The sequence below is a fragment of the Lathyrus oleraceus genome, chromosome 7, assembly GCF_024323335.1.
Source record: "Lathyrus oleraceus cultivar Zhongwan6 chromosome 7, CAAS_Psat_ZW6_1.0, whole genome shotgun sequence".
NCBI lineage: Eukaryota > Viridiplantae > Streptophyta > Magnoliopsida > Fabales > Fabaceae > Lathyrus > Lathyrus oleraceus.
In genome coordinates, this window is record NC_066585.1 from 280,881,757 (window position 1) to 280,900,843 (window position 19,087).

The following is a 19,087-nucleotide window of genomic DNA, read 5'->3' on the forward strand; positions in this document are numbered from 1 at the left end:
TTTCAATACTCTTAACCGGAACTTCATTGAATTCACTGACCTCTATGAACAAGATAGACCTCCACGTCAACCTTCTAGTTATAGAAGCAGAAATGACCTGTCACGGGAGAGAAGACCTTAGAAGATTGATTCATTCAGCTTTCATCCATGTAGTTCATTTCATCTTCTTCATGTTTGCATTTTATTATATTTAGTTATATGTATTGGAGCTTATGTTGAACAAATTTGGAAATGTAATTTACTAAAAAAAAATTGCTCTTTGCCTTATTTATGACTATATTTCTTGCATTAACTTCATTTTATATGAATGGTTGTTGATGTTAATCTGTTGCAAAGTGGTTGATTACGTGATTATGAATATATTTTATTTTCGGTTGACCTTGTCCTTGTCTCTTTTTGATGTTGTCAAAGGGGGAGAAGCAAATGGAAACACACAGACAACTAGGATAGCAGATTTTTAAAGGAATACATAAAACCAGGGGGAAGATTAGGCCAGGTTTGAAATCATCAAAAAGGGGGAGTATGTGAGGGCAAAGGTTCTTAGTCCTTGTTTTAATGATGTCAAACCTTTTAGTAGCTCATACTGTGTACTTTGGACGGTCTCATCACATCATAGAGTGAATTCATTCTCTAACATGCTCAAAGTATAAATTTAATGTGTATATGCATATAGGAGCATCTCATAATTGTCAATAATGCACTTGATCATTGTTGGTACCTTAGGTCCATAAGAGAATGGTTTGGATTGACCAAAATACATCTCAATAACTCATTTTTTACCATTGAAGAACTTTGAGTCGACTCATGCCTTGGAGCGGTCGACCCATTCATGCATATCATATTCTGTGAAACTCTCGGGTATGATCAGGTCGAGTCATAGGTCGACTCATTCCTGGAAAAACAAGATGAGTCGACTCATAACCTGTTTCATTTGAATCATGTTACTGCGGGTCTGAACAGGTCGAGTCATGGGTCGACTCAATTCTGGAAAAACCTGTTTGAGTCGACTCATCTCCTATTTGAGTCGACTATTCGCCTGTTTTATTTGAGTTGTTTTGCTGCGGGTCTGAACAGGTCGAGTGTCCAGTATGAACAGGTTGAATGGTCGCTGTTTGTACTCATTTTTCTGTTGTGTATTTTTGAAAAAATATTTTGCTGTGTTTTTGACTTGGTATATGCATCATATATATATTCTAGAGTTTCTTTTTCAACTGTTAACAAGAAAAGTGAAAGATATACACTAAAGTTTCTCTTCATTCTTCATTGCATGTTTCAACAACTACACATAACAATTTTTTTTGATCATAGTGCATTATTGTGGTGATAAACGTCCAAATAGGATTGTGTAATCTTAGTTTGGGTAGAGGCTTTGAGTGGGTTTTTCTTGAATAAAACCATAGGGTTTTGTCCTCTAATAATTAGGGGTTTTTTGCATAAATCTTTGCTTAATAGATTCAGCCAAGTGAAAGGTTTGAAGAACGGTGGGTTCATTCGAACGAGTAATGGCAATCGGAGGATTGTGAAGAAAGGTTTAGGCTCAAGCATATCGCGATCGAAATCAGCCGAGCTAGAGTTTTGGAGAACATGGAGTTATTGCAATAAGGTAGCTACAATCAGAGGTTTGTTCGGAACGTTTGAAGCACTTGGTTCAACTCGAATCAAGGGGAGAGAAGTAAATAGGATCTGCAACAACATTTAGGTTTGCTTGGTGGTGATCATTTCTTATCTTGTATAAACTTTGCAATTTGATAATAAATATCTCAATTCTAGTTTTAGAATCGGGGGCAGACGTACCCTAAACAAAGACGAAGGGGGAATTGTCTAAACAAATCTGGTGTTGTTCTCTCTTTTTCTAACTCTTTAAATTTTGCATAAATTGAATCTTGTATGAAATTAATTCCAAACTTCATCTCGCTTAATTGTTGTGGATTAAAGTTGTCTGATAAATTGTTGCAATCACTTTGATTGCAACTAAGGAAAATTCTGCACAATTAATTCTAATGAAATTAAGACTTGGTGTAATGTGCACACCAAGTGTTTGATAAAATTAACTTCACACAAGTTAATAAATATTTTGCTTGTTTTCTCATTGTGTTAACTCATTATTGGTGGTAATTAATTCAAGGATTTGTGTATTTGATCGATTGATTAAGATTGTTGTTGATTATCTTTATCTTAGTCCTTCCATTAGGTTTCTCGCATATATGATCTTTCTAGTAACATATCGTTTAGATGATCATGGTCTAGGGAGCTTTCGCAACCTTTAAAAACAATTTTAAAAAGCGCTAAATTTTAAATACTGATTTATTCACCCCCCCCCCCTATAGATCGGTACTATCGTCTAACAAGAGGAAGACACCATGATGAGTATGAAGGCAGTTCAATGCAATGAATAGTGGTATTTGGACTCGGGTTGTTCAACTCATTTACCAGAAGAAAGGATTGGTTTATCAAAATCAATTGTGCCATGAAGAATAAAGTAAAGTTTATGGATGACACCACTCTAATGGATGACGGTATCAGTGATGTTTTGATTATGAAAAATGTAGGACATTCTTTATCAAAGATGTCTTGTATATTATGGGAATTAAATGTAACCTTCTAAGCATTGGCCAATTGCTTGAGAAGGGGTACAAAATTCACATGGAAAACAGGGGGCTGCATATTTTGGATGCAAATGGAGTTTTGGTTCTTAAAGCGCATATGGATGCCAATAGAACCTTCAAGGTTGAGTTGAAGGTTATGGAGCATAGATGTCTTGCTATTGGAGCAAGTAGAGAAAGTGGACGTGGCACTATCGTCTAGGGCATATAAATCTTAGAGATCTCAAGAATTTGCAAAAGAACGGTATGGTAACGGGGATGCCATCTATCAACATACCAGCTGAAATGTGTGAAGAATGTGTGCAAGCTAAGCAACATAAGGGAAAATTCATCAATGATGGAGAGAACTAAGAATCACCTTGAGGTGGTGTATTCAGATGTTTGTGGACTGATGCAATTAGATTCCATTGGTGGCAATAAATACTTTGTCACTTGTATCGATGATTATAGTATGAAGCTATGGACATACCTAATCAAGAGAAAATATGAGGTATTCAAAGTGTTCAAGAAGTTCAAGTCCATGATGGAAAGGAAAAGTGGTCACAATCCCAAAGTGCTCAAAACGTATGGTAGAGGCGAATATGTCTCAAATGATTTTGGGAAGTTTTGTGATCAAGAAGGCATTGTATGTGAGGTAGTACCACCTTATACACCACAACAAAATGGTGTACCCGAAAGGAAAAATCGTTCAATTATGAACATGGTGAGAAGCATGTTGAGGGGGAAGAACTTGTCGAAGGAGCTATAGGGAGAAGAGGTATCTACATTTGCCAATTGGTTTAATATGTGCCCTACTAAAAAGCTAGAAAATGTAACACCAGAGGAAGCATGGTCGGGGTTCAATCCAAATCTGAACCATTTGAAATTCTTTCGTTGCATTGCATACTAACATGTTTCGGGTCAACATAGAAAGAAGCTAGATGACAAGGGAGAGGTGATGATTCTTGTTGGATATAACTCCACCGGTGGTTACAAACTGTTTGATGTTGTTAAAAGAAGGATCACGATCAATTGAGATGTTGTAATCAAGCATATGAAACAATGTGTAACCGGTTACTAGCAATTTGTAACCGGTTACATGCAGGTTGTAACCGATTACCAGAATCATGTAGCCGGTTACAGGTACAAAATTTTGGATTTTGAGGTTGCAGGAAGTACATAACAGCATGTCGTCGAAGCCCATGATGAAGGAAATGTTAGGAGGTCAACAAGGTAAAGGGGTTTGCCTTAAAGACTCCAAGATTGTGAGTTATTTCGTGACAATGAGGTCAATGATGGTCGTGATTTTGTGGACTTTGCACTTATGGACGAACCCAAACTCGTTAATACGGAAGAGGCTTTAAGTGATCCAAAGTGGATTTGTTCTATGAAAGAAGAGCTGGAATCCATTGAGAAAAATGGTAATTAAAAGCTTATTGATCTACGAAAAAGGAAGGAAATTGGTGTGAAATGGGAGTTCAAAGTGAAGGCGAATCCCAAGGGTGAGATAATCAAGCATAAGGCTAGATTAGTGGCTAAGGGACTTTTGCAAAGAGAATGTATAGACTTTGATGAGGCATTTGCATCGGTTGCTAGGATTGAAACCATTAGGATTGTTGTTGGTATCACAAATAAGCATAATTGGCCTATTTACCAAATGGATGTCAAATCTGCGTTTTTTAATGGACCACTTGAAGAGGAGGTATATTTAGGACAACCCCCTATTTTTGTAGTGAAATATCAAGAGCTGAAGTTTTACAAGTTGAGGAAAGCGCTATACGGTTTGAAGCAATCTCCAAGAGCTTGGAGTAAAAGAATTGATGGTTTCCTAAAGGGCATTGGCTTTATGAAATGTGTATCGGAGCTTGGAGTATATGTGAAGACGGATACTAGTGAAGGAGTAATCATACTTTGTCTATATATGGATGATTTATTGATCACGGACAGCAGTGGTGAGTGCATTTCAAAGTACAAGAGTGAACTTATGCATGAATTTGAGATGACGGACCTTGGTCTCATGACTTATTTTCTTGACATTGAGTTCCACAAGTCAAAATTGGGATTGCTCATGCATCAAAGAAGATATGCTCTTGAGATATTGAAAAGGTGTGAAATTGACATTGCAATGCTTCCATTTCTCTAGCTGAACCAAGATTGCAACTGTTTAAGAATGAGGATAAGGAAGATGTTGATCCAACTAAATATAGGAGGTTGATTGGATCTTTGCATTACTTGTGTGTTTACCAGTAATTTCTAACAAACAACCGCTAGTCCTCCAATATTATGAATCTTGGTAACTTACAGGATCGACTAGATTGATCCTAGGACATGTGTCTCAAGAACTATTGTTATGGTGGTTTGATTCATGTTTAAGTTTGTTTCTGGTTTATGAATGGTACAAAGTAAAGAGTATTTCGACAATAACCCTAAACGAATCATAATGGCTTATGACTTTAAAGATAAAGGACAAATAGCAGTAATTTTGTAAAAAGGTTTTTAAAGATAACAAAGGTAATTTGGCAAAAGTGAAAATAAATAACTTGAAGTAAAAGGCTTTAAGTTTGAAAAGGTGCTGGAAATGAATGTTTGGCGAAATGTAATTACAAAGATGAAAGTAAATGACAAAAGACTGTGAGGATAAGAGCAATTCGACAGAAAAAAGATAGTAAATGGTTTAATTTAAGTAATTTGCATAAAAAGGTAACATGAAATATAATCATGGTGCTCTTCATACATACATTTTCAGCAAAGACTCGTTTCTCTCGCTCTGGTACTTTGAGTATTTTTAGTGAATTTTGTATATCAGTTTGAACACCCCAAATCTAAAAACTAAGACTCCTATTTATAACAATTCGACCCTAACGGTCTCTACACAGATGATTGCCACGTTCGACATTTTCAAGCGTTGCATGTTCAGATGCTTTCACGTGTTGGCCTGACGAAACTGCTTCGTTTAAATTTCAAATCTTTCCCGCTTGACAAGAAAGGTCCTTTCTCCCAAGAAAAGGATTTAATAAATAGCTTCGACAAAACTATTTTTATTTGTTCTCCAAAACATAACATTTTCAAAGAACTTCACCTAATTGTCGAAATCTTCAGCTAACATTGTGTAATACGCGGCTGGACTTAGCGTTTACTGTCTGTATTATGAGTAGATTCGCTGAGAGACCGAAGGTGTCTCATATGGCAGCAATCAACAGGGTCTTGCGATATGCCAAAGGTTCTGTTGGTTGTGGAATACTTTTTCCCGCAGTGGATACGGACAAAAATGCAATTTACTCGATTTTACCGATTCTAACTAGTGTGGAGATAAGGATGATCGAAAGTCTACAGTTGGATACATCTTTATGTTTGATGCGACACCAATCTCTTGGTGTTCGAATAAGGAACTGGTAGTTGTTGTCTCATCCTGTGAAGTTGAGTATATTGTTGCTTCGTTATACGTGTGCCAAGTTGTATGGCTTATGAATCCATTATAGGAGTTGGGCAGCAGTGAGGGTGAGGTTGTCACACTCTTAGCTGACAACGTTTCCGCGATTAATCTTGCTAAGAACCTAATTGCACATGGGAGGAGCAAGAACATTTAGATGAGGTTCCATTATTTAAGGGAACTTGTTAGTGAAGGAAAGTTACGATTGGGATATTGCACAAGTGAGGACCAAGTTGATGATTTGCTGACAAAAGGGGTCACAAATGATGTATTTAAGAGGTTGAAGAAAAACATGGGCATAATGGACTTGCAGCACATGAATTAAGGTGGTGTGTTGAAGTTGTTTGAAGTATTTCTTATGCTGTAAAAGATTTCTCCATTCAAGCTTTAGACATGTCTCCTAAAAAACTTAAGACTAAAAAAGATCACGTTTTTGTTTTTTAATGCTTTTCTTCATTGGTGGTTCAACGAAGTAAGTTAACCTCTATCATTTTATATTGAGTCAAATTTAATGTTAATTATTTATACTTTATAACATATATTATGAATTACTCTTAGGAGAGAGTTCCTAAGAAAGAATTAAAGATTGCTCCACATGGTAGCAAATGGATCGGATGGGTTATGTACAGTCTCTCACCGATGATATAGATATGTAGGCATGGCAACATAACTTGTACCCGCGGGTACCCACCCGAACCCGCCCCGAAGTTGACGGGGGAAACCCGCTTTTATTGGGTTTGGGTTTTCCCCGAATATAAAATATGGGGACGGGTCGGGTAACGGGGACACTAGTACCCACCCCGAACCTGCCCCCGAACCCGTCCCGTTTATTTCATTATATACATTATTATTTGTTTTTGATAATTTAGAATATTAAATATGTGATCATGTTTTGATATTTTAATTTGAATTTATTATTTGAAATATATGTATGAAATTTTTTTAGATTGTTTTATTTTATTATTTGTAATGTAATTTTATTCTGGAAAAAATAAATATTTTTATTAAGAAAATTGATTTCGCTAAATGGATGGTGACGGGGCGAGGATACCCAAACCCAACCCGAACCCATTTGGGATGGGTTTGGGTTTTGATTCTCAATCCCCGTTTGGGTTTGGGGCGGGGAACAGGGACTATTTAGGGATTCGGGTTTGGGTTTGGGGGAGGTAAAAACCGTCTCCGGTCCGCCCCATTGCCATGCCTATAAATATGGTTGTTTGATTCTGGTATATCCTCTCTAAAGAGAACCAATTTGTTAAGGATGGATCAGAATTTTAGTATTAATATTTGTGGAGAGATGGCATCCAAAAACATCGTCATTTCATATGTCGTTTGGCGATATGACCATTATATTGGACGATGTTTCTTGTCTTCTTGATTTACCGTATATGGAGGGGTTATGTAACACTACACATGGTTTGACTTATTCTTATGTTATTACTTTTGCTATTGATATATTGTGTGTTTCGTTGCAGGAGGCAACTAAAGAGGTTTGTAGTTGTATAGGTGTTTATTATAGGTTGGATTGGTTAAAGGTAATTTTTACGCGTCAGCAAGCTGAGAGTAGATTTGACTATGCAGCTAGAGCCTATATGTTGTTGTTGGTATGATGCACCATTTTTGCCGACAATACTTTTACTCTTGTAGAGGTAAAGTATTTATCACTATTTAGGGATTTGTCTAGATGTGGTAGATATTTTTGGGAGGTAAAGTATTTATCACCATGTTGGTATGATGCACCACCTTAAACAAATGTTGTATTTTAGTTCTAGGACCCCGGATGTCTTTATACATCTTACTCTTATGTTTATATATTTAGGTGATCCGAGTCATATTCTACGAAACTCGTCCTTGCAATGACAACAATATGTGTCTTGGTAAAACATGACATTTTTTCAACCAATGTGTTATTGATCATCAGCATTAAGTCAACCTACAAAGAATGACCTTCAAATCTATCTGGTAAAACATGGTTGTGAAGTCCACATTTTACGTCAATCTTCCAAGCCAGATATGGAGCCAGAAATCTTATGTTCTAGGGGCAATATATTAATTTATAAATTTGTAGTATAATATATCTACGACGAATAGAATTAAAAATTATAAATATATATCATATTATAAAATTTATCTTTAAAAAAAATTAATAAATTTTAAATTTTTTATTTATGTATTTTTTTAATTTTATTATCAACAATAACATTTATCTATCTACTTTTATATATAAGTAATTGACGATGATATGAGTAGTTGATCGTAAATTTTTATAATGACATAACCAATTTATTACACGAAAATAATTACATCCACAAAAATAAATTTATTACACAAAAATAATTTAAAAGACTTTTGATATAATTTTGCCTATATATCATATAATTTTAAATTATAAATTCATAATAAAATACTTTTTCAATTATTTGATAAATTACTATTTTTAAAATAAATATTTTTTGTATCAATTATTATATAAATATATAATAATATTAAAATTTTCTTTAAAATTTACCCTCTTACCACATAATGGGGCTCCGTCCCTGTTCCAAGCATAACCATCTTTTTTACGGTGTTGACCTAATTTTAAATAGACAACCACATTTCTTAATAACATTTTGTGTTTCATTATCTCCTTCTTTGTATTTTTCGCCTCTATCACAATCAAATATAACTTTGTCACTTCTTCCTCTCTTGTCAATTTTGGTGTTCGAACGGATAATCCACATGGTTGCCTCTTCTCATGTATCAAATATAAATGTAGCAAAAATTAATAAAATTTAAAAAATAAAAGCATTCCACAACATTTCGAAGTAAGTCCGATTTTTTTTTAAAAAAATACAATACCGAAACTCTTAGAAGTTATCCGATTAATAAAAAAAATTAAAAATCACTTGTTAAACTTATCCGAATAAATTATATGAACCGGATAACTATATAACAAGTTGTCCGATTTAATAACCATAAAAATCAAGAGAAAACATATCAGATTTCGTTACTCAATTTTATCCATTTCACGTGATAGGGATTCTCATCTGTTACTTTCGATAAATTTAATAAGGATAAATTTAGAATATTTCCAAAATGGTTGGGTAGGAAGATAACTGTGGGGTATAAAATTTTCTAATTTTGATCAAAAAATTACAACTTAGACGATGAACCCAACTGATTGGAGTTTGAACAAGTTAGATAATAGGTTAGAACTCAACTGATTGAAGTTTGAACAAGTTAGATAATGAACTCAACTAATTGAAATTTGAACAAGTTAGATAATATGTTAGAACTCATCTGATTGAAGTTTGAACAAGTTAGATAATATGTTAGGTCAAATTCAGTCCAACTCAACCCATATACACCTCTAATCATCCGGATTTCACAATCCTTCACTATTCCAGGTCTCTTTATCCTTCCTCCTTGTCCTCAACCGCCACCAAACTCACGATTCAACGTCACAAACACATTTGAGAGAAATATGAACGTCACAAACACATTTGAGAGAAATATGATTCCATATTAAAGCAATTAAATGAGACTGATACTCATTTGTATTGCAAAAATGAGATAAAATACAAAAATAATCAAATAATCTATTACATAACATAAATTAAGTATGTTGGATAAGACAATTTATTGGGGTCAATGTTTGGATAATCTTGTTAGTTTGCCAGGCACATAAAAAGAATCATTCAAAATGTTAAAAATATATAGCAATTGCATTTATCTTGTCATAATCAATAGGTTGAAAAGGGAGTGACTATGAGGCTGAGGTGACAAACGAAATGGGATTTTTTTTCAAATTTGCATTTATCTTATCATTATCAATAGGTTGAAAAAAGAGTAACTAAAATGTTGATCCCGCACCATAATGAACAATGATCAAGTGTTTTAATTCTTGAACAAGTTCAATGCCAACGTCACCCTGAAACAGCACCTAAAGACCATAGCTAAAAAAGGAACTACTGTAATCTAGAAATAAATTGGGGAAAACAAGTGTTTTCGTTAATAACCCATTTTTTATACAAAACTTCAGTAATTATATTCAAAACATAGCACATTAAATTGTATTCAGAAAAAATCCAGTCGTTAATCTGAGGGCACAAGAAAACAGTGAATGACTAACTCAATTCAGAACAAATCTTAAAATTTTAAAAAGCATAACAAAGTAGAAATCACCAACAGGAAGACAACTAAATTTGTGGAGAAAAAATTCCAGTCTAGAAGCATATAACAAAAAAAATACTATATAGTAGGCCCTCGCAATATAAACTTGAAACTCAAACTGAGACAAGGTAGTTATTAAAACAAGGCAAAATCATCTTACTTTGAACATTTTAACAATGCACTAAACTCAATGCTTATGATTAACTAAAGCTTAAATCAGAAAAAAAATTGGGAGAAAACATGGTATAGTTCCACGTCATGAATATTATTTGGGTATTCTGCTCCATCCATCTCACTGCTTTCAGTGATGAGCCTTGGCCTCAGCTTTCTGTTGAGACTTAGCTTTTGACTGAAATTAGAACAAATGCGATAACAGGAATCAAACATCAATGAATGTACGCTTAAAAGCAGCCAGAAGTACAAAGTGCATAATAATCATAAAAGATGTTGTAGCAAGCATCTTAAATTTCCTACATAATCTAGAAAGAACAAATGGAAGTATTGTTCAAATCCCACTTAGGACAGTTGTATAATGGCCATTGGTAACAAAATTATTAATAAAAACTTCGTCATCCCCAACTTTTTCTTTAAAAAAAACACTAATGGAAATATGGGAGGTGTTCACACTAGATACTAGGGTACATAATAAAAGTCCGTTAAAACATAATACAAGAAGATGCATAAAAAAGCATAGCAAGCAATTAGAGTAGACCCGATCTGAACCTTTCAGACATGAGTGCAATACAGAACATAAATAAGTTTCCCAGCATCAAGGGACAATTTAACACAAGGCAAGGTTGACATACTAGCTTAAGTATGCTCATGAATTATCTGCTTTAAAAATATGAATAATATTCAAAAATTCAATCAGAAAAAAGCTCAACATTGAAGAGCTTAATTGTTAATGTTGTTTGTCACGTTTTAAAGCACAAAACATAACAATAGAGAACAACGAAGCATATTCGTCTGAACAAAACATATGGAGTTTATGATGCTATCATCACTAGGCTCAAAGTTAGCAATATCTTCAAATATCGGCCATGGCAGATTTTCTAAAACCGCCATGGCCAGTTTGTGAAGGATGGCTGCAACATGGTAGATTAACATCAAAACATAAGTTTACAGCTGATTGCATGGGATTGAGTTTGTACTCTTTAATAGTTTTTGTACCCATAAACATCAGCCACATAGCTCCAAAAGAAATGGCAAACAAAAAAAAAGACTCTGTATAGACTAACTAGGGAAACTCAGGAAAGGTATAAATCACACCCAATATAAAATAAAACAAAACAATTGTACATCAAAACTGATTAATCACACACGCCCAAATTCCAATATGTGATAAATAAACGCATGTGAAAAGTCAAAAAGGATTTTCTTAAATAGATCAACTGAAATCAGATCGTAAAAACACAGCACCAAATCAATAGAAACATTCATAGACCCTCCCCAGAGAATCGGATACAATAAAAAAACAAGGGATTCGTTACAATACCTTTAGGTACTTGAGCTTAATGGATCCATAAACAATGCCGAAAGAGAAAGCAGAAGCTCTAGCGACCTACAAATGAAGAAAATCCTAAAATTAAAAATTCTGATAAATCGATTAATACTGTTAATTTCTTTATGAAAATAAAACTGAGAAAAGAGAGTTTTACCAAAGCTAGGGTGCTGGTGCCAGAATAAGGTCCTGGTGGAGGTGCCATGAGATCGATTCTGGTTGAACGAGGAAGGTAAGCACAAAGGAGAGGATTCCGAACGAAGGGCTAAACACTCGTTTTCTCTACAACTGTTCTCGATTTAATTATCAAACCCTAGAGAGTAGAGAGAAAGTGGTTGTTACTCGCAATCTAAAACGATGTCGTATGGACAAACCGCTCACTGGTTTACTTTTTCCTTGTTGTTATGATCTGAGCCCCGATGAGGCCCATAATATTGGGCCCAAAATAGATATCCAATTTCCTTTTAAAAGTTTCATCTACAATAAGATTTTGGAAATTTTACCCAACAATGTATTTGAATTGCCCGTTATGTTCCTATATAAATAGATAAAACTAAAAAGAAAATTATTTTGTTACTCTCATTTTTTTTATCAAACAATTTGGTCCATTTATGAGATTCGAGAGGTTTTGAGATATTTTTTGGATCATAAATATTAGAAGTATCGGAAGTAAGGTATCATATTCACATATTTTTTCGAATATTAGCAAAAATAAGTTATCTAGTCTAAGTAAAAAAATATTATCGGATGTCTTTATGTTAAGTCATCTGATCTATATTTTTCTCTATCAAATGTCTTGATTTTAAATCATTTGAACCATATTTAACACTACTAAATGTCTTTAGATCGAGTCATTTTATTGACATTTTTCTTCACCGAATGTCTTGATGTTAAATTATTTGGTCCATATTTGTCACCACCTGATGGCTTAAGGTTGAGACATTCGTTCCACATGCTTCTTCGATAGATGTCTTGATGTCAAGTCATTTGGTCTATATTTTTTTTCAAAATTTATTTATAAATATTATTTTTTGACCCGTGGTGCGTACTAGAGGACACGACGACCTGATTATTCAGCGTTGATGTATTAGAAGAAATGATTTTCATGTGGCAGTAGGCAATGGATGCACCATGAGATGGGCAAGGTGCACTTAAACAACAACATCACTTTTTAAGAGGGTTATGTGGCATGTATCTTCTGGTATGGTATGTGCATCATGTTGCTTGTCGATTATGGTACGGAGAGGTAAATAATTATCTTTTATTAGATTAAATTTTTGTGATATAAAAAGTGGTGTAGCCCAAGCCCAAAGAACACCTTAATTAGTTTGATTCAAAAACACAAAAGTATATTTTGTTAAGATACTTTAAACGCTCAAGAGCTTACATAGTGTATAACATTGAAATATTGGTTGTCGAAAAGTCAATTGATGTAAGGTTTAACAACAAGTATTCACTATGATATTTAAAAGCTAGTTGGAAAAATTACTTATATCCAAATGTCGCAACCTTAAAAAGGAAACGAAACAATCGGCGAGAAAGAAATGACAGAAGAGTCGCCACCGTGCGTTATTTATCCCAAAGGAGAGAAAGGAAACGCTCGAAGTAAACCTGGAAAAAGGAAAGGAAAAGACAAGGTCTCGCAACCAAATCTTGGGTTCGGGAGTCGATTATGCGAAGGGAAAGTATTAGCACCCCTACGCATCTGTAGTACTCAACGGGGTCCACTCTTGTTATTCTTGTCTAAAGGGTGTGGGTTTATCTAATGTACTATTTACTAAAAGAGGGGTCAAAAGAAAATGACTCGCACGGATGTCGCATCCACTGCATACGTATCTCATCTGAATATAAGAATCAGAGTCTTCGTAGCTCGGCTGACCTATTTGTTTGTTTTGTGTTTTTTTAGGGGAACGACATTACTACGCAATCTACCGGATGCTCAACCTTTGGAGACTTACTCACCTGTAGTAGAAGGAGTTAACGTGTTCTTAGGAGAAGAAAAATCAATGAGTTTGTTTGTGTTTTTTAGGAATGCTCATGCAAAAAGGAAGTCCTAGACGAAGGAACCGTGCTACCTTAATTGACATGCAGACGAGAGACTATACGAAGTCTAGCAATCCTATGGGGGAGACGATCACACCACACAAAAAACATTAGCATAAACTAAACACACCAACAAGGGGGTTCAAACATACATGAGTAGGGCTTTAGTCAAGAGGGGTCATATCAACCTCGACAAACAAGCCATGGAAAGGTAATCAAATGGGCTCTTAACCACTGACATTGAACGTCAGGATGGGCAGATCGAAAGGGTAATGAGGATAAGACCTCATAGCTCTTAACCCTGGACCGGGTGAGCTCATGACAAAGCGTGGGGGTTCAGAAAGATGGAACCCTCTCCACTGACTGACCGGACAAAAGATCTTGGGCTTTTGTTCTGAAGCATCGACACGTAGTGCGAGCATAAAGAACGACGCACTGAATAACGGGGGATTGACTACTAATCCCTTTTATTCGTCAATTGCCTCGTCATGGAGGTCTTTAGCACTGGTGCCTCTTCTTGGAGGTCTTTGGGGCACAAAAGTAAACACACAAAAACATTGCCTCCTATCAAGGTCTTCCAGCTAAGAAAGCGGTAAAATGCTGAAAAAGATGTAAAAGGGATCAAGAGATATACCACACAGATAAAGATCCGAAGTAATAGTAACTAAAGAAATAAGAAACCCAGAGATCTCTCAAGCTAGCACCATCAAAGAAAGCAAGTCAGCAAAGCATTCAGAATAAATCTCCAAATGGTATCCCACAAATAAAGTGGAATACCAAGCAAGATATCTCTTCAAGAGTCATGTGAGCCCTCACAAAAAACTCAACAAACAAGTTAGAATAACAAGACGGGATGCAATCAAGAGTTACACCAAACAAGAGAATCATAGCAATAACAGTATCAGGTAAACAGCGCACGGATGCAATAGAAAACATGTCACAACAAAACGCAAAACAGGTTAGAGAGCAAACAAAAAACTACTGTCACGATCGCTACTGCTTCGCTTAGCGAAGCTTCGCTACATGTTCGCCTAGCGAGGTGCTAGAGAATGCTTGCGGGTTCTAGGTTCTTCTTTGATAGCAGTACGATTTCAGAAACCCCAAACCCTATGGTATCCATCTCATAAACGAAGTGATTAAACATTCGAGGTATTGTTCTACACATTCATGCATGTCTAAACCCACATGTGAAACCTAACGATACCCACTCTTCCAAATTCACCCATAATACCTCATACATTCAGAAATTTCAAATCGAAAGCGTAAAGTGATGGAAATAGGGTAAACCTGATTGGAGAGATCGAATGAAATTGAATTGCACCGTTGGGTTTGCAGAGCAATGTTAGGGTTTGTGTGAGATGGAGTTGGTAGAGGTGATCCTGTGCAAAGGAGTTTTTTCTTCAGTGTCTATGGAGACTGCTCTGAATTCTGTTAACTCTTCTAGGTTTTGTTTCAATGAAATTTAGAATTTATACTCTGATTTTCGTGGCTTGGTGGGCTCAGAATGAGGGCAATTCAGGCCCGTGACTTTCTGTTATATTTTTTATTTTCAAAACGCGCGGGCTTCGCCTAGCGAAGAATCTGCTCGCCTAGCGAGCATGACAATTCAAGAAATTCCTTCTGAGCGCAGGTGACTCTGGTGGCTTTCTTGGGTCTCGCTAGGCGAACCATTATGCTTGCCTAGCGAGCATGACAACTCAGGAATAGGCTTTTACTCCTTTAAGATTAACGTTTTGAATGATGAACAGACCCCGTTTGAACATGTTGGAAGTAACTCAAGTCATTCCCTGACCATTTCACCTTCAGTTGACCAACAGTTGACTTTTGGCTTCATAGTTGAATTTTGAACCGTACTGAGCCCATTAAGCTTGATCCTTCAGATAAAACCCACAAAGTGACTTGAATGATATCCGAGCTTCTTGGAAGATAAACTCTTGAAGCTAATTCTGATTGACATGATGAAATGCAATATGAAATGTTAAATGACCTAAAATGAATGCATGAATGAGGAGGGAAAATTTGAGGTGCTACAGCTGCCCCTATTCAATCAACTGTGAACCTGAACGGATGAAAGCAGCGGCTATTAGACTTTCAAGGTAAACAGGGATTGAATACCAAAAGAACCGGAGAATTTGCACTCTGTAGGTGATGAATCAAAGAAAGCGAGGCAATTTACCGATGGCGACTTCAAAACAGATTTCATATTTACCGATATCAAGGAAAGCGAGGCCATTTACCGATGGCGGCTTCAAAACAGATTTGATATTTACCGATATCAAGGAAAGCGAGGCCATTTACCGATGGCGGCTTCACTAGGGAGGAACTCGATGTTTACCGACATCGAACAATGATATTTATAAGTGAAACGAGACCAGGCATTTACCGATGACTGGGAAGGAACTCGATGTTTACCGACATCGAACAAAGATGTTTATAAGTGAAATGAGACCAGACATTTACCGATGACTGGGAAGGAACTCGATGTTTACCGACATCAAACAATGATGTTTACAGATGAAACAAGACCATACATTTACCGATGACTGGGAAGGAACTCGATGTTTACCGACATCGAACAATGATGTTTACCGGTGAAACAAGACCAAACATTTACCGATGACTGGGAAGGAACTCGATGTTTACCGGCATCGAACAATGATGTTTACCGACACCAAAGAAAGAATACACTTATGAAACGAAACCATTTACCGATGGCGAAAATGAAACACTCGATATTTACGGATAGCGAATCTGCTGGGGAATCTTAAACGAAAAAACCATTTACCGATGGTTAACAAGCGGCTGATGTTTACCGACATCGAACAATGATGTTTACCGACACCAAGGAAGGGAAAGGACACACACGGGTGTTGACAGAACGATTTTTTGTAGACACTATGAGAGACATGCCATTTACTGATGGCCAACGATTTGAATTCGGCGTTTACCGACATCGAAAGATGATGTTTGTCGACATCAAAGAGAAGCAGAGACGTTTACTGGGATCAACACGACACTTACCGGTATCGCAAGGATGATATTTATATATGTCAAAGTAAGGCAAACACTTACTGGTGACTAAATCGGAAGAAAAATCAAGCTTTCCTTTCACGGACTGGTGAGAAAATATATCTCACGGGGATTATCGATTCTGAATGTTGCCAAGAGCAACTACTATAGATGTTGAAAAATGATCCGTCTCTTCCGGAGATATGATCCAATCTGGTTTAATACATGTGTGCATGTGTTTGAGTTTTCTATGGCGTAATGCTCCACGCTGAATGGAAATGCTACGCGATTTGAGAATGTGAATGCAAATGATGATTATTATATGCAAGATGCAAAGGGAGGAAAACTCCTGGTGGGAAAGCAAATGACCACTTTACTGAGCACACAATTTCTGATTCGATCTTCCAACTCTGTGGGGACATACAACAATTCTGCTGAGGATACTTACTGATCTGACATTCTCGGAACGGTAGAGAAACCAACTCAACTGGGGAGTCACTTGTTGGGAAAACACCAACCTCTCGACCATGCTGGGGAAACAAATTCTGAACTCGACTTAGACGACCCAACTTCTTACACGACTGGACAGTGTTGAAACAACAGGGTCTTCTTTCGAACAAACTTTGGCTCATCTGCTTCAGCCATCAATCAAAGATAGTAACCTGCAAAACGGCAAGACATACATGCCTCAGGGGATCGTATGGACAAAATATACTCAAGTGTACTCAACATTCAAAAATGATTTTCAGATGTTTTATCTTTCCGCACGTCATTGTCTAGCCTTCATGTTTTTAGATGCAATGTTTATCAAAAATTCGGACATTTTTTGCAAACAAAACAGTAAAAATGAAAAACAAAAGAGCAATTTGACTGAATAACGACTTTTATTGATTGAAAATGGCCTATAAAGGCAAATACATCAGGAAGCAATTCCTAGGAAGAGGTAATTGTGCCAAAAGAGAAAATAAATTATCCTATTGGCAATGTGAACACGGCATTCCACTATTTTCCAATTCTGTTATGACTCATAGATCTTCAATTTCCCCCAAATTCTTTGCTTTCTGAGAAGAGTAATTGGACCGATCATATCCTTCAAGATGGTAGACACTGAAACACGATGAAGTACAGATAACTCAGACTGTAGTCTTCGCTTTAATCCCTCTTTTGCCTGGACCGCTTTTTCAGGTTTTCAATCCATCGGGATACCCATTTTTGCCTAAGTCGCCTTTACAGGTTTTCGACTTACCGGGTGTACATATTATTTTTATTCTTTATCCCTAACTTTTGCCCGAACCTTTTTCTTTTCTTTTTCTCTTGGTTCGCCGGGATGCCCTTTTTTTGCCTGGACTTTCTTTTTTTATCCAGCGGGTCAGTTTATGCGAAGTATTTTTTGACTACATCTGAATTCATGGGAGACGGAAAATCTTCACCATCCATAGTTGTAAGCATCAAGGCTCCACCAGAAGAGACCTTTTTAACAACATACGGACCTTCATAATTCGGAGTCCACTTGCCCCTGTTATCTGTACCGGGTGTCGTATTACGTGAAAAACCGGCGGGAAAACAAAACAACAGAGTCGCCACCGTGCGTTATTTATCCCAAAAAGAGGGAAAGGAAACGCTCGAAGTAAACCTGGAAAAGACATGGTCTCGCGACCAGAGAAAGATGAGATCGGGAGTCGATTATGCGAAGGGAAGGTATTAGCACCCCTACGCATCTGTCGTACTCGACGGGATCCACGCACAAAAGAAAGGATAAGGTTGCTAAAAACTGAACACAACTGCACACACTGGCTGAAAGGAGACACGGAAAGACAAAAGAAACTAACTCGGCAGGATATCGCATCCTGGGCCTACGTAGTCTGTCAGGCACAGACATCAGAGTCGATGTAGTTCGGGACAGGGGAAACGTGCTCGCTAGGATGTCGCATCCTATGCATACGTATCTTCTCTGACTGGAGAAGAATCATAGCACTTGTAGCTCGGCTAACGCACGCCAAACAAAACACATACAGGCAAACATGGAAACCGAATGCCAATCGCTGGACTTACATCAGACTCCGAACCAACAAACACACACACAGGAAACCAACTGCCAATCGCTGGACTTACGTCAGACTCCAACAAGCAGACAAAACACAGGAAACCGACTGCCAATCGTTGGACTTACGTCAGACTCCAACACAACACAAAGGGTTGAAAAAGAAAAAGGGCGCCCGGAGAGATCAGCTCATCTCCTGCCTACGTACCTCATCTGGTATGAGGATCAGGGCGACGTAGTTCCCCTACGCAGGGAAAGAACTTCTAACCTAACCAGAGACTGGGAAATGACAAACTAGAAGGGAGACTGACTCGAGCCTAATAGTT

At 36.7% G+C, this 19,087-nt stretch overlaps 1 protein-coding gene across 1 annotated transcript; it reads right to left on the bottom strand.

Moving 5' to 3' along the window:
• Positions 1-10,231: 10,231 nt before the first annotated feature.
• On the bottom strand, positions 10,232-12,038 carry LOC127105599 (uncharacterized). Its single transcript, XM_051042792.1, has 3 exons — positions 11,826-12,038; positions 11,663-11,728; positions 10,232-10,516 (listed from the first exon to the last, which is right to left on the bottom strand). Exons 1-3 carry the CDS (start codon positions 11,871-11,873, stop codon positions 10,469-10,471), a joined length of 162 nt encoding a protein of 53 aa, XP_050898749.1. The 5' UTR covers positions 11,874-12,038; the 3' UTR covers positions 10,232-10,468.
• Between the last annotated feature and the right edge of the window lie 7,049 nt (positions 12,039-19,087).

Bases quoted from the DNA above. Each gene is read 5' to 3' on its own strand.
- LOC127105599 (XM_051042792.1), bottom strand. From the start codon at position 11,873: ATGGCACCTCCACCAGGACCTTATTCTGGCACCAGCACCCTAGCTTTG. The intron at 11,729-11,825 runs GTAAAACTCTCT...CTTCATTTGTAG, and splicing joins GCACCAGCACCCTAGCTTTG to GTCGCTAGAGCTTCTGCTTT. The intron at 10,517-11,662 runs GTATTGTAACGA...TTCTAATTTCAG, and splicing joins TTAAGCTCAAGTACCTAAAG to TCAAAAGCTAAGTCTCAACA.